The sequence below is a fragment of the Camarhynchus parvulus genome, chromosome 10 (genome assembly GCF_901933205.1).
Source record: "Camarhynchus parvulus chromosome 10, STF_HiC, whole genome shotgun sequence".
NCBI classification, from domain to species: Eukaryota; Metazoa; Chordata; class Aves; order Passeriformes; family Thraupidae; genus Camarhynchus; species Camarhynchus parvulus.
Window position 1 is genome coordinate 2,307,925 of NC_044580.1, and position 18,682 is coordinate 2,326,606.

The 18,682-nt window shown below is 43.1% G+C and overlaps 1 protein-coding gene across 13 annotated transcripts in view; it reads right to left on the reverse strand.

Moving 5' to 3' along the window:
* Positions 1-18,682, reverse strand: part of MYO9A (myosin IXA) — a 173,781-nt gene that overhangs the window by 100,745 nt on the left and 54,354 nt on the right. For 12 of the 13 annotated variants that reach the window (XM_030954925.1, XM_030954927.1, XM_030954918.1 and 9 more), the window contains exons 3-6: positions 11,462-11,556; positions 7,191-7,253; positions 5,439-5,538; positions 2,692-2,748 (exon numbers count right to left, since the gene is read on the reverse strand). In XM_030954925.1, the coding sequence (XP_030810785.1) occupies positions 2,692-2,748; positions 5,439-5,538; positions 7,191-7,253; positions 11,462-11,556 (315 nt within the window). The remainder of the gene's footprint in view (positions 1-2,691; positions 2,749-5,438; positions 5,539-7,190; positions 7,254-11,461; positions 11,557-18,682) is intronic. The other variant, XM_030954924.1, reaches the window with a different exon arrangement.

The window sequence follows — 18,682 nt, forward strand, 5'->3', positions numbered from 1 at the left end:
TATTTATCACACAAGCAAATGTGCAAAAAATTTTGCACAAATAATTGGGAAAGTCTGCATTAAATAGGGTTATGTAAATCACTGAAAAGCCACTTGTACTCACTGATAGTACAGAAGATTAATCATAAATACAGAATATAGAGAATGAAGTTATTTTATATTAGCTTTGTGTTTTACAGCATTTAAAGCCTCACAACCATATCAGTGAAGTTCTTCATCCCACTCCAGACATAGTTATAGAGTGGAAAACCCTTATTTAAGACATTTATTTATTTATATTATTTATATATTTAAATGTTGATATTATTTATTTATTATATTGGTTACATATTTCAAATATTTATTACAACATAGGAGACACCCACACAACTGCACTAAAAGCCAGAGAAGTGCAATTGCACAAGAAAATCGAAATTTTTTTATCAATTGTCCTCAGGGACAAGTTAATGCTCCATGGGCAAAGTGAATTTGGAGCTGTTGAACAGTAAAACCATTTAAAACCACGCAGAGCATCGATGAAGGTGGGGATTGAAATTCCAGGAGAAAATACCAGCCTGTTTTAGGGAACAGTCATTAGAAAAGGGCATTTCCACCTCCCATTAGGAGCTAATCGGAAACAACCCTGCTCCAGAGCCACCTAAAGGGACACAACAATGGCACCACCAAGAGCAGGGGCACCAGAGGCACCAGCACTGATTATTCACACCATAAAACCTCAGGGCAAGACCTTGTCCCTCCTAAGCTTCCTCAGCCACTGCACTTCCACTGAGAACCCAGCAGAACTTCCCACCCTCCTCCTGGCAGGACCTGCACTTGGCAGGACAACAACACACCCACAAATCCTGCAAATTAGGCGGCTTTAAAGCTTTTTTTTTAAAGACACCAAGTGGTGCTTTTTAGTGGCACTCCACATTCCAGGAGACATTTTCGTTTTCTGGCATCATTCCTCCAAAATGAAGTCACGAGTCAACAGCAAAATACCCCGGACGACTCCGAAGTAGCACAATCTACGCCGAAGGCAATTTAATTAACGATTTACATAACAATTGCCCGACTCATTAATCCGCATGGAAAGACTTTTAGCAAATTCCCTGCTTAAAAGCGGATGCTCTCTGCAGTGTTCCAGCACGGAACCGCTTCCTAATGGATGATAAATGAAGGATAATTATAAAATAGAGGAGTGTCCTTGATATTAGAGCAGACAAGCATCACAAAGTCCATCCCCACAGACCTAACTCGCTGTCAATATCCTGCCAGAGCAATTAGTTTCCCAGCAAAAGTGAGTTCCCTGCTTCCTACAGTCACATCGAAGTGATCCATGGATTTCCATGGAAAATTTAAAGAGGATAAAACAGAGTTTCTTTAGAAACTTGGTGTCTGCAGCAGGTTGAGTCCATGGGTATGGGGAGAAGACCAGGGTACGCTTAAGAGGGAATCATCAACTGAAGCAACCAGGACTGTCACAGAAAATGATCCCAAATAAAAATTATCCTAAATAAATCAGCAAATAAACAGCCAAATGGTAACAACACGTGGTTTTGTTGCACAGAATAAGGACACAGACATGGCAGCCCCCAGGCTGGCAGGGTGTTCTTGGTCATGTCAGGAGAAGGTACCAAATTTTGGGGTTGTTTTAATTTTAATTCCTTCAGCAAATTGTCCCAACCCATTCCTAAAGCAATTAAGGGCTTTCCAACTTATAAAGGGTGTTAAGATCTAGAACAGCATCTGCTCATCAGTGCCTGCTCCTGCAGGGCCCCTAAGGAAGCTGATGGATTAAGGATGCCAATCCAATATTCAATATTTTTAACCTTGTGAGGGAAATTCCCTCCTCCCCTCCTAAGGATTTGCAGGGAAATGTTGCTGTTAAGACACTTGTTTAGCCCAAGTGAATCCCAGCTCCTTCCCACATCACCTCTTACTCTCCCAGATCATCAGCAAGACTTGGCAATCATCAAGCACACGGGAAAACAGGCAGGAAGGACAAGCAGCTGATGCCAAACATGCTTCCACATGCAGGACACACTGACAGGGAGCACCACGGGACACACAGACACCCAGAGCACGATGGCGGTGCAGGAGGAGCCAGGGAAGGGGGAGAAGCTTCACCACTCCCTTTTTTGGGGCGATCCATTTGGAAAGGATGATCATGTCAGCAGAAGTATTTTAGGAGAAGGAATTGTTTTTGCACTCTGAACAATATCAGGATTTGATTTTCTCACAGATGGCTGGGGGGATGTTTTTGGGTTTGTCTGTTTTTTCCTGGAAGCTGGAGAGCAGATACACCACTACAACCAGCATGAACTGATGCATCTCTTGGGGCTTCAAGACAGTGATTTGCTGGTTTATTGGAATGGAATTTCAATTTTCACATTGCTGTCACATCACAATTTCCATATATCATCACATATTCCATCAGGAAGGAATGAAAATCCCCTCAGCTTTCTAAAACTCAGAGGACTGTGGGGAGCTGACCATCTCCAACTGCTGAAGAAGCTTTCCAAATGGAAGGAACCATAAAAGGGCAAGGGGAAAAAAAAAATTTGTACTGTCACAAGCAACACCACTGCAGGGCAAAGGGTGGTTAATGGGTTAAACTTCACTGGATTTGGCTTTCTCTGGGTCCCTAAAACACTCAAGTGAGAGCAGCCCTGCACCAGCAAGATGGAAGAGGCGGGTTCTTGTACTGACCGGCTCCGAGTCATAGCAACAATCATCCCAGCTCTGTCTGAGGGGTTTCTTTGTCATCTGAAAGCAAGGCAGAGCGGGTTAAGTGGTGTTCCCACCCCAAATCACCCCCACCACCTGCTCCCTCAGCAGGAAAATTGTTATTCTGCAGAATCATTGCCTAGTTTTATTTGTTTTAAGGGAAGATTCATGATGCTTTTGCATTCCTGGTGCTGGTTCCTGCTCACGGTGCACCTCATCGAGCGAGGCCCTCTCATCAATAATCCTAATGGATATACTAAAATCTCTCCTTCTCTTACAGAGCTGGGTTTACTTGGACCTGGAAAGCCACTGATGCCAAAATCTCACTGAGGAACAGATTTGGTTTGTTCCTACTCTCAACCTCTGCTCCAGACAAACACAAGTGCAGCAAAAGTGAGATTCTTCCAAGTAATACTCCAAAGCTTTTCAGGAATTTGTGTCTTTTCCAATCAGACAGAGATGGAGTTGAGAGAAGTCAAAGCATTACCAGTCCCAAGAGGGAGAGAGATGGCACTGGAGCTCCTGAGGAGCTGAAAATAAGGATCTAAACCTGCAAATGGCTGCTTTCAAAATGGATAAAAGTTAACAACCAGCACAGAAAATATTCAGTGAGCTGCAGGGTGTGCAGGGGTAGGTACACCTGTCACTGGTGGGGAGGAATGGAAAAGTCCTCCATACTCATGGGATACTTTGAGTAAATTTGCATTTTAAAATAAATTGAAATCTTTATTTTCAATCTGCTCCCTGCATTTACAGAGCAGATTTTGGTTAAGTATCTTAATAGATCATTTTCATCTGCAAAGCAAACTCCCCTTTTGCTTTGCATAACACCACAAGAGCAGAGGAACCTGGGAGGAGGAAAGTAAAGCCTGACTCAGGACTGAGTCACTCCTTCACTTCAGGGGCCTGGTTCAATATTTTATGGCTTCTCTATATGAATATTTAATTTTCAGTAAAACAGTTCATGTCTGAGCTGGTTCTTTTTCCTTTTAAAAAGGCAGGGTCTTCTCCAGGACACACTTATGAAGACACTGCAAATGTCAAGGGTCATTTTATAATTTTTCTCTTAAATGTTTCCCAAGTTTCTTTTTCCATTTCTCCACTATCTCCTTTCTCTCCTTATTTTCCTTTTCCTATCTCCTGCAGGGCAGGGAAAAGCTGCTACTGCACTGTCAGATGGTCTTCATGTGAAACCATGCCCAGACCACATCTAAAGGTGCTGGTTTTCCACAGTTGTCAGTGTTAACTGTAATCCTAAATACTAAAAGTTATTTTAAAATCTCCCAAAAAATCAGGGTGTCACTGCTGTCCAAACACTGTGTTCAGGGAAGTCCAGAGTCTGCTTCCCTGATCCACTGGACTGATCTTAGCAGCTTTCCACAGCTTACTTGCCCCACAGCACCTTAATTTAGATTAAAATAAACATTTCACCCTAAATTATAATATTCCTACTGGAATAGGAATATTTCACCCTAAATTATAATATTCCTACTGGAATAATGTGTTCCTCCCATTACATGCTGTTAGATTTCTATTTTTCCTTTCAATATAAATGCTCTTAAAATGCTATGTAAAAGAAAAGGACTGTAATTAAAAGCAATGTTTTCAACTAACAGAAAGTGAGTGGATGGACCAACAAAACCTGGGAATCCAACAAAACATTCCATCCTGGCATTTTCCCACTGCAAAACCGTGGCACAGATGGTGCTGGAGATCACAGCACGTTCTCCAACCAACGCCTGAGGCACAGAGACTCCAGCAAAGAGCCCCCAGCCCTCAGTGTTCCTCACTTGGGAATATTTCCCAATCCTGCCAGGGGTGTGTGGGAGTCATTAAAATACAATGGATTTTGGTGTTGATTGCCTGCTTTAAAAACATTCTTAAAAATTCCCTGGTAATTGAGAGCTATTCCTGAATGAAGTTATATTTCTAAAAAGACTAAAGGCTATTTGGGTTGGGCTGTGGTTCCAAGTTTCTTTCCAGTTTAGGGGTTAAATCACTCTTTATTGCTTCTCATGTTTCAGCACCAAGAAAATTGAAATTAGTTAAAATCAACATGTAACTTAACTCCTCTTCCACATATTCCTCCTCTTTTTGGTCCATTTGAAGTTCCTGCTTGCAAGAGTTACTGGATAACCGCCTAAATACCTCAAGTAAATCTGTTTATTATAAAATTATCATCATGTAAACTGAGTTTATTTGACTGTTGGTAACACTTCATCCATCATTAATTCCCAGGTTTTCAATGGCTGCTGTGGTTTTAGTTATATTAGACTTGTTCTATTGTTAAAGTCAGAGGGTTGTGCTAAAAGCCAGCCAGAAGCTACAGAATTAGGACTTCCTCATGCAAGATGTTATATCCCAGTATGCCACATCTTCCCCTCTTCTGCTCAGGAGGCAGATATTAATGAGTAAATGGCATTCACACAGAGAGCAGGAAATTCTGACTGTTTCTCCCTCCAGCAATCAAAAACTCAATACATTTAACATATCCCAGGTACAGAAAACACTGATTATTTTTCCCTGAAACACTACCAGGTGTTCAGATCGCTAATGCAGAATTATTCCAATGACGGAAGACTTCCTCTAAACCATTAAAACCAACTCTTACTACTCCACACCTTAAAAAACCCCCACTTTTACTACTCCACACCTCTTCTTTATTAGCATTAAATATCAGCAGAAGAAAAGGCAAGACCAAGGATTGTATTCCTGTATAGAACTCCCACCTGGTTAAGGTAATGATATTCCTCTGGCTGCTTCAGGTGAAATGCTGATCTCTCCTCCTCACTCGCTCCTGCCAGGAGGTAATAAAATACATGGTAGTTCCTGGTGACAAATGAAAAACAAAAGCTGTTAGACTCGAAAACGAGCAGCAGCACTGAGCAGAGGCACATTGAAACCTCCCAACCTGATTTTCCAGCTCCCAAGCTCAGGCCTGACACCGTTTAGAGCTGGTCTGTACCTGCTGTGCAGGGATGGAACAGCCTCAATTATGTCATGGAGAATGAGATTTCTCTTCTCCATCCAAGGACAGCCACTGCCCTAGAATCTGCTTGAAGGATTTCTAGCTGGGATGCTCAGGTTTTCCTTCAGAACCATGTGCAATGCCCACACATTTCACAGAATCCCAGAATCATTTAGGTGGGAAAAGAGCTCTCAGACCACTGAATCCACCCTGTGCCCAAACCCCACCTTGTTCCCAGCCCAGAGCACTGAGCACCATGTCCAGTAATTCCTTGGACATCTCCAGGGATGGGGACTCCAAACATCCCTGTGCAGCCCCTTCCAATGCCTGAGCAACCTCTCCACAAAGAAATTCCAACCTGAGCCTCCCCTGGCACAGTTTGAGGCTGTTTCCCCTTGTCCTGTACCTTGTTCCCTGACTGTCCCCAGCTCCTTTATTACAGCCTGACCTCTTTTATTAGAATCACAACATATTTCCTTGCAATGCAGAAATTATGACTTTTTCTACCTTATTACCATTAAAAAGGCAGCAACTTTGCAGTTGCAGTTCCATGAGACACAACTGAAAAATCTTCAAGTATTCAAAAACTCAAATATTCAAAATACTTGAATATCACTAATGCTAAACCCACCCCAAGGGACACTCATCTGTTCTGCTTCCAGACGACTCTAACACAGATTAACACCATTTCTTTCTAAAATTAAAGCTGTGCTTTTATGTTGGATGTTTTCCAAGAGGATCCAAGTTTAATCATCTTGCAACACCCAAGAGGACGTTTGTCAAGGCTGTAGATGCTCTTTAACTCCAGGAACAGCCCTGGAGCATTCCAGAAAACTCACACATCTGTCTCCAAAGGGAAACACAGCCAGAAGTGCCAAGAGTTGAAAGGCAACTAAAGGCAGCAAAATTATTTAAAAGTGGAATAATAATTACTGAGAGAGGAGAGGAATATGCAACAAAGAATACGCATCAAATTAGGAAAGAACACACTCCACGTAAGTTCATTCTCTATATAATTTTGGCTTTTTCTAGAGACCTCTCTGAAGGCTTCAGTGAACTGCAAAGAAGAATGAAAACACCATGTTTTTCTCCTAAAATGACATATTAAGCAGTTCACAAGTTGCACAAGAATGAAGTGGTACATAATAATCTATCTGCCATAAAGAAAATGAAAATGTAATGAAATGCAACAATATTGTAGTGGGAAGTCCCCTGCTCATGGCAGGGGTTGGAACAAGATAATCTTTAAGGGTCTCTTTCCAAATACAGCCTATTCTATGATTCCATGGTAAATCAAAGACTTTTGATAAAATAATGGAGTTTATTCCCTCCATTAGCACATTTCTCCCTAAACAACAAAATATTCAAATATAAAATGCATCATTAATCTCTGCAGCACAGGGTTAAGAGCATGAAAATCCTGATCCCCTGTGCCAGCTCCACCAGGGATTTAAGTTATCTGTGCCACATACAGGAGTTAAACCCAAGCCTTGGGCAAAACAGAGGCACCCACCGCTCGTTGTGCTCCTGATAGACCAGCCGGGACTTCTCCAGGAGGTATTTTTCAACATAAGCTCTGCAAGGAAAAAAATCAAAGCATCATTCACTGACCTGATACTCAGCTTCAACGAACACAGCTTTACCAGGGGCTTCAGCCTTGCTATCCACACAAAGAAGTTTCAGCCTTGTTTCACTTAGTTATATAAATTTCTTCCTCAGCAGAACAAGCCCAATATTATGTTTGGCTTTTGAGGTTTTTTTGGTTTGATACCAAGCCAAAACTAACTTGGATCTGAAAAACATGATCTCAGATGCCTCAGCCTATGGGCAAGAGAAATGTTGTCTGCAAGGAAGGAGCTGGGATCCCTATTTCATCCAAAGCCAGCAAAATCCCATTGCCTGCAGCCCAGGAGCCGTGCACACGGAAATACATCTGTGAGCAGAAGTGTGCAAGAAGCCATTTAGCTGCAGAATCAGTCCCTAAATCCCCATTCCCTCTTCCAGAAGAGCCACTTCTCACCAAAAATTTGGGTTATTAACTTCTGGCTCCAGTCAAAAAAAAAAAATAAACAATTGCGAAAGCTCCTCATTGCAGTTTACATTTTCTCCTAAGAGCCTCCACAACAAACACGCTCAATCTACATATTAAATACTTTTTTCAGGTTTGTCAAGTTAAACAAAGCTTCTACAGGTTTTTTTCTTCCAAACAAACCCAACCAGTAATGACAGGGATTTAGAAGCTGGAGTTCTAGGTGGCAGTTTGGATGGTGGGGCTGTGCTTGGCTGGTGACAGATGCCCAGTGACGTGGCTCCCACAGCCAGAGCTATGGAGGAATTGGGAAATCCAACAAACCTCAGGCATGGTGGGACAAGGAGGGGCTTTCCTCCACCATAAATGGGAAAGCCAGATCTAATTATTACCTTCAGCACAACTTTCTCCCTTCCTTCCATAAAAACTAAACTAGAAATCATTTGGACATGCTGCAGAGGTTTTGTGAAAATTCTTATGGCAACTCTTGGAGGAGGCACTGGAAAGTGGCAAATCCAGCTCCCCACTGGATGATCTTGCTGGACAGGAGGAGTAAAGGAAGACAGACAGCAAAGCTGATTCCTCTTTGCTCCCTGGGAGGAAGCTGGGAACAGTCTCTGGATATCCCTCACCCACAGGTTGATGGGGTTTTTATGTTGCCTTTCTAACCTGAACCCAATTTTTCCTTCCCAAGCCATGAATTCACTGCAGGGTCAGGGAACACATGAATGAGATATCCCAGACCCCACTGATGAGATCCCACAGGATAATGGCTCAGACGCTCCTGAACAACAACCTGCACCATGTCCATGCCCTTGGCATTCCTCCCCACCCCTATCATTTCTGCTCTTGTTATAAACCACTCCAAAAATCATTCTTAGGCAATAATTTAGATTGGAAAGGTCTTCTGGAGGTCATCTGGTCCCAGCCACTAATTTCATTTATTTATTTATTTTAAATTTTTATTTTTACTTTTAAAATTTATTTTAGAAAGTTTTCATATTTTAAATTTTATTTTAATTTTTTTAATAGATGCAATTCCAATGCTATTTTGGTAAAATGCTCCCTTGCTGAGTGCAAAGGTCACAATGAATCCATGTCCCAAGAACAATATCTGTCCCTTCTTGTAACAGGATAGTGAGTAGGAAAACCAGCTTATGTCTTAAAAAGTTGATGTCTCCAAATTTCTTTTTATTTACCATTGTCAGCTATGTCAGTTTGACATTTAAGAGCAAAGAAAAGGATCTAAAAGGGAATGATCTTGTGTAAAACGCTGATTTAAGCACAGAGAGCCTGTATTTCACAGGGCTTTGATTTAAACCCCTCCTAGCTGGCTCTAAAGCCTCTCCTATCTGGCTCTTCTGCCATTTCATGGCTCCTGTCAGGTGTCAGGGCTTTTGATCATCTCGTGGGGACTGAGCAGGTTGCAAAGACCTTCCTCCAGGACTGGCTTATCATGGATTAGGACGTCCCAAATTCAGGGAGCCTCCTGGGAATGCCCTGAACTGCAGCACAGCTCCTGTTCCATCAGTCTGAGAAACCATCCAAGACTTCATCTTACAGGATGGGCTTGGGTCCTGCTCAACCTCCTGCCTGTTCCATCTTGTCAGGTATTGGGTGATTATACTCAGAGGGGCTGTAAGCAAATATTCAACTGCTATTTTCAACCTCTAAAGAGAGGAAATCTCTTATTAGGGGCTGCAATTTATAGTTCCATTACCTAAGCTACTGATATGCAGAACACAGGGTGATAATTGATTTGGGTTGTGCTAAAAAAGTATAGGCTAAGTGAAAAGAAAAGATGTTTAAAGAAAAATATATGCATTTCAAAACCAAAATGCATATATGGCATACAAGCCATTTTTTTTTTCCTGTGAAATGCATATATTTTTCTTTCAACATCTTTTCTTTTCACTGGGAGAGCACTGCAAGCTCATAGCAGAGTACAGTCACATCACACTGTGCAACCAAAGACCAAGAAAGCTGATTTTTTAAAAAGCAAAGAAAACTCCTCCTATTTTATGAACTAGAATACAGGAATATAATGTTATTTGCATATCTCTGCCAAATAAAAATAGAGGCCACAACCACAGTGCAGCTACATCATGCCAAGATAATACCTAGTTAAGGCATTTGTTGGATTCTTGTTACCCAGGAGGTATTAAAAAAATGAGGTTTATCCTTGTAAGAGAACTGTGCAGCAGAATTAAATGAGGGGAAAAAAGAGCATCAGGTTTGATGTGGGATGCAAAACCAGTGGGAAAGGACGTGGAGTACCCAAGCTCACTGAAAAATTAATGGCAGCTCTTTGTGTGATACTGTTCTGCTGGAAAAAAAGAAAGCAAAAAAATTTAAAAGCAATTCCCTAAATTAACAACAAAGTCCCAGCAAGAGGTCTCTTAGCCAGCTGCAGAAATTATACAGCCCCTGAAATGCTGCTTCTACTCCTCATTTTTCCAGCTGACTCAGTTCACCTGGACAAAAAGAGGAGTTAACAAAGCCCTGCTCATTTACAGCTCCTTGGTGATGATCTGGTGCCATGGAAATTATCTGAAGCCAGAGAGAAAGTTGGGTTTAGGTGATTCCATCCCTGCCATGGACAGGGACACTTTCCACTAGACCAGAGTGCTCCAAGCCCCATCCAACGTGGCCTGGAACACTTCCAGGGATGGGGCATCCACAGCTGCTCTGGGCAACCTGTGCCAGGGTCTCACCAACCTCACAGCCAAGAATTCCTTCCCAATATCCCATCTGGGGATATCCCACCTTCCCTCTGGCAGTGGGAAACCATTCTCCCTTGTCTTGTCACTCCAAAGTCCCTCTCCAGCTCTCCTGGAGCCCCTTCAGGCCCTGCCAGGGGCTCTGAGCTCTCCCCAGAGCCTTCTCTGCTCCAGGTGAGCACCCCCAGCTCTGCCAGCCTGGCTCCAGAGCAGGGGCTCCACCCTCAGAGCATCTCCATGGCCTCCTCTGGGCTCTCTCCAGCAGCTCAGTGTCCTCCCTGTGCTGGGCCCAGGGCTGGGGCAGCTCTGCAGGTGGGGTCTCACCTGAGGGGACAGAGGGACAGAATCCTCCCCTCCCCTGCTGCCCATGCTGAGGGATCAGCCCAGGGCAGGGGGATTTCTGGGTCCCCAGGGCACATGTCCATGAGCTTCTCATCAATCATCACCCCAAAGTTCTTCTCCTCAGGTCTGCTCTCAATTTTCCAAAGCTGAAATAAACTGAGGAGAACCACAGTGGAGACAGACAAGGATCTCCTTGCAATGACCTGGGAGGAAGAAGAGGCCTGCCCTGGTCAAGGGCTGAATTAGGGAGAGATTTGCAGGGAGGGAATCAGGCAAAGAACAAGAAGAGCGTGGCTCAATGGCCTCCAGAACTCCAGCCAGAGATTAAATCCCCCCCTTGGCTCCTGAGTCAAACCTTTCACTCCACATCTACTGCTCAGCCCTTACCCATTCCAGCTAAAATGTTCCCCTTTTCTGCCTTAACTCCTGTCTGAGGAGGAGACACTGCTTTTCAGGTTCATTAAAAATTTGACATCAGGATTATGGAGAGGCTCAGCTGGCTCAAAGGCAGCTCAGGTGTATCCACCTCAGCACCCACCCTGGATGCACCAACATTTCCATACCAGCAGATTTTAATAAGCTAAAACCTATGAAGTTTTATTTCCTATCTCCATTTTGGGAAAAATATTACCAAAGCAAGAACACCCTGTTTAGGTTTGGGTACACCCAGCACCCCTCCCCATTCCCACTTACCCTCTCACGGTGCCTGTCTCCTGATAATTCACTTGGATGAATTTGCCAAAACGACTGGAGTTGTTGTTATGGGCTGTTTTTGCATTTCCAAATGCCTGTGAAAAGAAGGAGATGCCATGGTTATGCTGGAAAAGCCTGATTTCCATGGGCGTCACTCACAACCAAACTTGGGGGATTTTCCTATCATTTCACATCAAAAACCAGGGGATGGGGAAGGTTTTTTGAGTGTTTCACAAAATAATCTAACAAGCTGCTGGGGACCATGTTCCTTTGCAAGCTGGTGTTCATGAAGAGAAGCTGAACACTGGTTAAAAATAAAGTGTGAGCTGCACAGAAGAGATTTAATGTTTGAAGTTATTACAGTCTGCATTAAAGCTCTGCTCTATTCATTTAAACAAATATACAAGTACACTGCTCCAACAGGACTCTACATTTTAATGAGCTAGAGGAAGCTGCTTTTTAATTATATGTGCAATTAGGGGGGAAAAAGCTTTGAAGGCTACTCAGACTAGATAATGTCATACGCAGCATTGGCATAACCCAGAGTATTTTCTGCATTTCAGACACCCTCGTTTCCATTTGCTGCTGTCGCTTTTCCAAAATCAAAATGCTTTTAAGTCTTTATTATGCAAAGCTTTTATTTCAACCCTGCCTTACCAAAGCACTGACTAGAGAGAGTAATTTTTGCCATTTAAAAGAAATCTCTGAACTGAAACTGCTGTTTTCAGTTGTGCCTAAATCACTTTCATAATGATCCGGACCACGGTGACAGAATCTGCGAAGCCACCAGGTCCAATTAATGCTTCATTTATTAAACCAATTTTCATAATCACACACCTTTTCTTCTAAGTCAAATTCATTTAAGGTAATTATAATTTCAGAGATAATTTCCAAGTGTTGCTCATGTATGGGCATTTTGCGCTGAGGCTTAACATCAGAGCTCAGCTCCCAGTAGATTTATTCCCTGCTCAGCTATTTATTAGAAAAGATTAAAAGGGCTTTCCATCTATAATCTGAAGCTTTTCAAATGACCTTTGTGGATTTAACTTCCCAACTAAAAGCAGAATATAAAGGCCAAATGAAATGAGACCTTGGAGAAAGGGTATTGGACACGTCCCGTCTGTGCATGATCCAGTTCCCTTCCCAGGCTGATTTATTTCCCAAATTGCTCAGATTTAATGATTTAAAAACCCACAGAGGTTTGCCATGGAATAACCACGTGATTTTCCCCCCTATCTGAATACAGGGATTTGTTTAAACTCCAACTCTTGCATATGAATCTGCTTTAGTTGACTAAAGCAGGTTCTGGGGGAGCCGAAACCTGCCGAGCAAACAGGTTCTTCTGGAGGGATGATTCCAGACCTGCAGCTCAGGAATCCTGCACAGGAGTCACATCTTTTCAGGCTGTTCACACTTTTTTCTTGCTTATTCACCCCAAAAATCCTCCCTGCACCCAGCATCCCCCTCAACCCCCCCTCCAGAGGACATCAAAGGCACCCACACCTCCCCTAAAGCCCCAAATCTCTCCTGGAGATGAAAATCCAATCATCCTCTCCCCAAACCAGGAATTTTGATATTAAAAACCAGGATGGTGTTTAAGATTTCTAAAGGATTTACCTCCAGGTATTTCAGTGAGCAGAGACACAACAAGAAACTTTTAAGCAGAATATTCAAGACATGCAAGCGCATCACCTCATATTTAGGTATTAAATTGTATTAATTAGGTTACGAGCATTTCTCTGCTATGGGATCACTCATGTTCTAGGAAACCATCTTAAGGCAATGAGATCAAATTTCTATACACCTAATTAACATTGCTTGTTAGAGAAGCAGCAAGATGAACCTGAACAGACCAAACAGGAGGCAGCACAGCTTTTATCATCTCATATAATAAATTTTCATAAAATTTTAAAAATAATTTAAGCAAATAACAATATTAAGAAGATTTCTAGTGGGATTCCCTGTATTTCTACCAAAGTAATCACTCACAGAGAAAAACAAGGTCTATTTATTAGGATTTCTTTGGGGAGAAGCCTTGCTCAGGAATCAATCTTTCTTATTCTATAGCAAGGAAATTTAAGAGAAAACATTTCAAATGTAGGAGTGGGGAACAGCGAGATTCCTCCTTTTTTATGAGCTTTTTTGGGCATGAATGTGCCAGACCACATGATATGTTATAACCCAAATGCCTCCAGAAATCACAGCCCATAATGTTCCTCTTTCATGCATTTTTCTTTCGTGCTGATATAAATGAGAAAGGTCTTTGGATCCCTTCTTGTGCAAACTTCGGGTGACTCCAGGCCTGGCACGTTGGGAATGGGCCAACAAGTAGCTGGAGAAACGTCTGGTGTTTGATTTGAGACAACTTAATACATTTTTGTTTGCTTTACTGACAGGGTTTCTTTAGCAGGACTGTTGGGCTATAAAAAAGTGCTATTAATTCAATTTATACGTGTCTAATCCGTACAGACCAGACCAGAACACCCTGTCCCTTGCAAACGGGGCAGAATATAATAGTTCAACCTCAGCAAATGAGTTATAACTTCTCTAAAACAAATTATCTTCTGTTCATTTGATTGCCCTTTACTGACTCATTGATTCGAGGCTGCTGAGCAGCTCAACGGACAAAACTCCATAACAGCATTCCAAGGATTCTTGGGGAGACCAAAGCTTTTACTGGCCAGGGCTCAACATTTGGAAGGAAACAAAATTCAATACGTTCCTCTGTAGGAGCTGGGAGTCCCTCTGGACCCGGAGGGTGATCCAGCAGTTTGGAGAAGGCAGGAGAGAGCAGCTCCATTCCTCCTCCTCCTGCAGCCCTCCTGCACAAAGAGATGCCTATCAGGATGAGGGGAAAAAAAGGGATTAACAGTTTCCTGGCTAAATGCTCCACGTTCCTCCAGATCCCAGAGGCCTGCAGCCTCCTTGTTCTCCACTGAATATTGATGCAATCTGGATTAATTCCAGATTACAGTCAGGATAAGGATTATTTTTAATGTCTTTCCTGAAAAGAAGTTATTTTCCAAACCTCAGCATCTGGGAAAACATCGTGGTGACTTGTTCTTATCTGGCAATAAACCACTGTGCTATAGATCATCCAAACTGAATGTTATTCCTCCATAGAATAACAGCAATATTCTCCTACAGAATAACAGCTGAATTCCCTTATGGAATAACAGCTTCTGTGGTAAAAGAACAAGTGGAAATAGAGGCCTTTGCCAGCATATTTTAGGTCCCCAGACCTAAGAGGAGCCTTTAGCCCTCACCCTTGGAGGGAAAAATAAAAACATCATCTTCTCTTTGCTGTACAGGATAAAAAAATATATTAACACACAAGAGTTTTTAAATGGTTCCCCACTAACCTGAAATGTAAATTGAATTTTTTAGAAAGTCATACCATGAATATGCCAGGAGAACAGCAAGTTGACTGCTTAAATCTCAACTATGCCATTGTGGAATACTTATATTAATAGTTATATTCCATTGAGGGGCATGGAAGGGACTGGGAGCAAAACCCCATCAAGCTCATTAACGCCAGGGAGAAGAAACAGGTTAATATCTGACAAGACAGTGCTGGAGGATTCGAATTCCCTGGTTTACTGTGAAACTTGGAGTTCATTAATCAAATGTATTCATAAAGTCTGAATGACTTCTAACTGTGTGAGAACATTGGGAACAGCTTTGCTAAAATCTATTTCCCACCAAATAACATAAATACAGAAGGGGCTGGAGCCCAAGGAGGGGCTGAGGGAGCTGGGGGGGCTCAGCTGGAGAAAAGGAAGCTCAGGAGGGACCTTGTGGCTCTGCACAACTCCTGACAGGAGAGGGCAGCTGGGGACATCAGGCTCTGCTCCCAGGGAACAGGGACAGGAGGAGAGGAAATGTCCTCAAGCTGTGCCAGGGGAAGTTTAGGTTGGATAATAGGAAAAAAATTTCCACATAAAGAGTTGTCAAGCATTGGAAGAGGCTGCCCAGGGATGTGGTAGAGTCCTCATCCCTGGAAGTGCCCAAAAAAAACTGTATGGGGCACTATTGGGGACATGGTTTGGTGATGAACATGGTGGTGGTGCTTGGGTGATTGTTGTATTGAAAATCTGAAAGGCCTTTCCCCACCTTAACCCCCCCATGATTCCATGATGCCCATCAGATGTGCATTCCCATGCTTCACCCACAGCTCCTGCTGGAGAAACACAACATGTGCATCCACAAAGAGAGGTGGATTCAAATATCCCCTGCAATTTATTTCCATATCTGAGGGCTGTTTATCCCAATATTCTATATACTATTCTTTGAAAAAGAATATCCATAAATATTTTCACTCCAAATTAAAAAAACACACAGGGAAGAACAATAGTGTATTGGAATTTTTGAAATTTAATGTCTTTTTTATGCCTCCAGGGCACTCTCAAATTTCTTCCTCCTTCTGCAGGATGATAAAGATCATTCTCCCTAGTTTTCATTCCACCTTAAACCAAGCTCCCAGCACTCTTCTTCCCCTGTTATATTGCTTTTTAACAGAAATATATTGAATTATGTCCAGAACATAAACTGCACGTACACTACTTAAGTTAGAGCCGTGCTAAATCCCTTCCCATTATTGCTCCTGCCCTGGGAAGAGCTTTTAAACCTGCAGCTCCCACCTCCTGATAAAATCTTCCAGCCCAAACTGATCTGCTAAAACAACCCCACTTTGATGGACCTTTCTGATTTTCAATTCCCATGAGGAGCCACCTTGATGCAGAGAGATCACAGCCCCTAAGGAAGCACCAAAGCAGAGAGGTACGAGGTACAACTTGAATAGCTGCAAAGAAAAAATAGCTTTTATGGGAACCCCTCAAGCTGTGGTTCAACAGTAATACTGAAAATCTAATTTACAGCAGCTAAACATGTCTGGAAGCACCAACACCTCAGGGTTTTGCTCTCGGTTGTGGCTCCGTGTCCCACACTGACAGATGAACCCAGCGGTGCTTCTGTGGCCAAAAGCACAAACCACAGATTATTTATAGTGTTTGTGCTGCACTGCCCCAGCCTGCCCCACACTGACCTTTAAAGACCTGCAAACTTTCCTACCTCGCTGTTCTCTGCTCCAACGGGCCGCTGCAGCACCTTGAAGAGCAAACACGGGGTTTCCATTTCACACAACGCAGAACCACAGCGTGGTTTGGGTTGCAAAGGACCTGGAACATCATCCAGAGCCACCCCCTGCCATGGGCAGAGACACTTTCCACTAGACCAGGGTGCTCCAAGCCCCATCCAACCTGGCCTGGAATGCTTCCAGGGATGGGGCAGCCACAGCTGCTCAGGGCAACCTGTGCCAGGGTCACCACGCTTACAGAAGAGAACTTCTTCCCAACATCCAATCTAAATCTCTCCTTTTTTAGTCTAAAGCTGTTCCCCCCTTGTTTTGTTGATCCATCCCTTGTCCCCAGTCGCTCCCCAGCTCTCCTGGAGCCCCTTCAGGCCCTGCCAGGGGCTCTGAGGTCTCCCCAGAACCTTCTCTGGTCCAGGTGAGCACCCCCAGCTCTCCCAGCCTGGCTCCAGAGCACAGGGGCTCCAGCCCTCAGAACATATCTGTAGCCTCCTCTGGACCCTTGAACCAAAACACAACAAAGCAACTTAAATTCAAGGTGTATAATGACAAAATACCTTTTTTTTTGTTTGTTTAAAAATTGATGATATTTGCCTCTAACATTTTAGAGAAAGCATGCCCTGGCTGTGGGCATGAACAGAAATAATGCTACACCAGTCTTTGGCAGCAAACACAGCAGAATTTCTCCTTGGTGTTGTTTGCTTCCTGTGGTAGCTGGATTTTTGCTTATGAGCTTCTCAAACCCATGGAGTTTCCTGTTTCTTCCCATCAAATCAATACTCAATTTTTAAGCAGGTGCAGTAACCAAAAGGTGCACACCTGTCTTGTCCCTGCTCTTTGCTACCCACAAAAGAACCTTTCAAATGCATGACCTACAAATACTTCAGATGGGGAAAGTCCAGAGGATAAAGACACCAGGGAAGTGCTGATGAGACCCTTCCTCTCCCTCCTGCCCCTATGGAGGACATGGAGAGCAGGTCCATAAGGCTTGCAAAGACTGCCCAAAGGGCCAAGACCTTATTTAAGGAGCCTCCTCACACCAACCAAACATACAATTTGTTGCATTTCTGAAGTTTAAAATGCTCTTCATCCCTTCACTGACACTTCACTGTCAATGACAGCGCAGCCACCACTACATGGAATTAAACTTGGCAGGATTCTTCCAATAAAAAGCACACCAAATCCTTCATTCCATAATTACAATTACTGAACAGCAGCCAAGTGAGTTCTACCCATTTACAGACAAACCCTCTTGTGATTAAGCTAATGTGTAAAATACAAACTTCATGGTACAAACTATAAAACATCTTTTTAAATATTTTTTTTGTCATTACAGACAGTTTATGTCAATTAAAAATGTTTTGTCATGGTAAGACACCTGCATTGACCCTACCTGGGGTGAAGACTGAGATTATTCAAGGATAGCACTTTCCCCCTCTGGGGAATTATGTCAACATGCTGGAATGGAGAATCATAGAATCGTGGAATAGCCTGAGTTGGAAGGGATCCACAGTGATCCACAGTTGGAAGGGATCCACGAGTCCAACTCCTGTCCCTGCATAGGACACACAATAAATCCCTGTCCCTGAGAGCTCTGTCCCAACGGCTGCGCTCTGGCAGCCTTGGGGCCATGGACATTCCCTGGGGAGCCTGACCCTGATATCCAACCTAACTCTTCCCCACAGCTCCAGCCATGCCCTCAGGTCCTGACCCTGGTAACCACAGAGGAGCTCAGTGCCTGGAGAAATTAAACAACAAAGTTTTTGCAACAACTTGTCTTAAAATACAGGCTCAGATATGAGCACGTGTCTTTGGGCACATTGAGTTCACACCCACCAGCACAAATATGGAAGAGAATGACTTTTAATGGGAGAGCAGCAACTTACAGAAGGTTTAGGAGTCAATTTGGTTGAACTGCCAATCTAATGGAAATATCCAGAGGACCATTATGGGGTAAAATACCTGAGATAAACCCTATAACCATCACTCCAACACACCCTTGTTTGGGAGATATGATGCAGAGGCTGTATCAGCTATGTAAGAAATAGGATTTAGTGTCTGCATTCCCAGCAAACACTTCAGTGTTGGCAGAATATCCCTCCTTTCCCCATACTTAAGCACAGCATCAGACC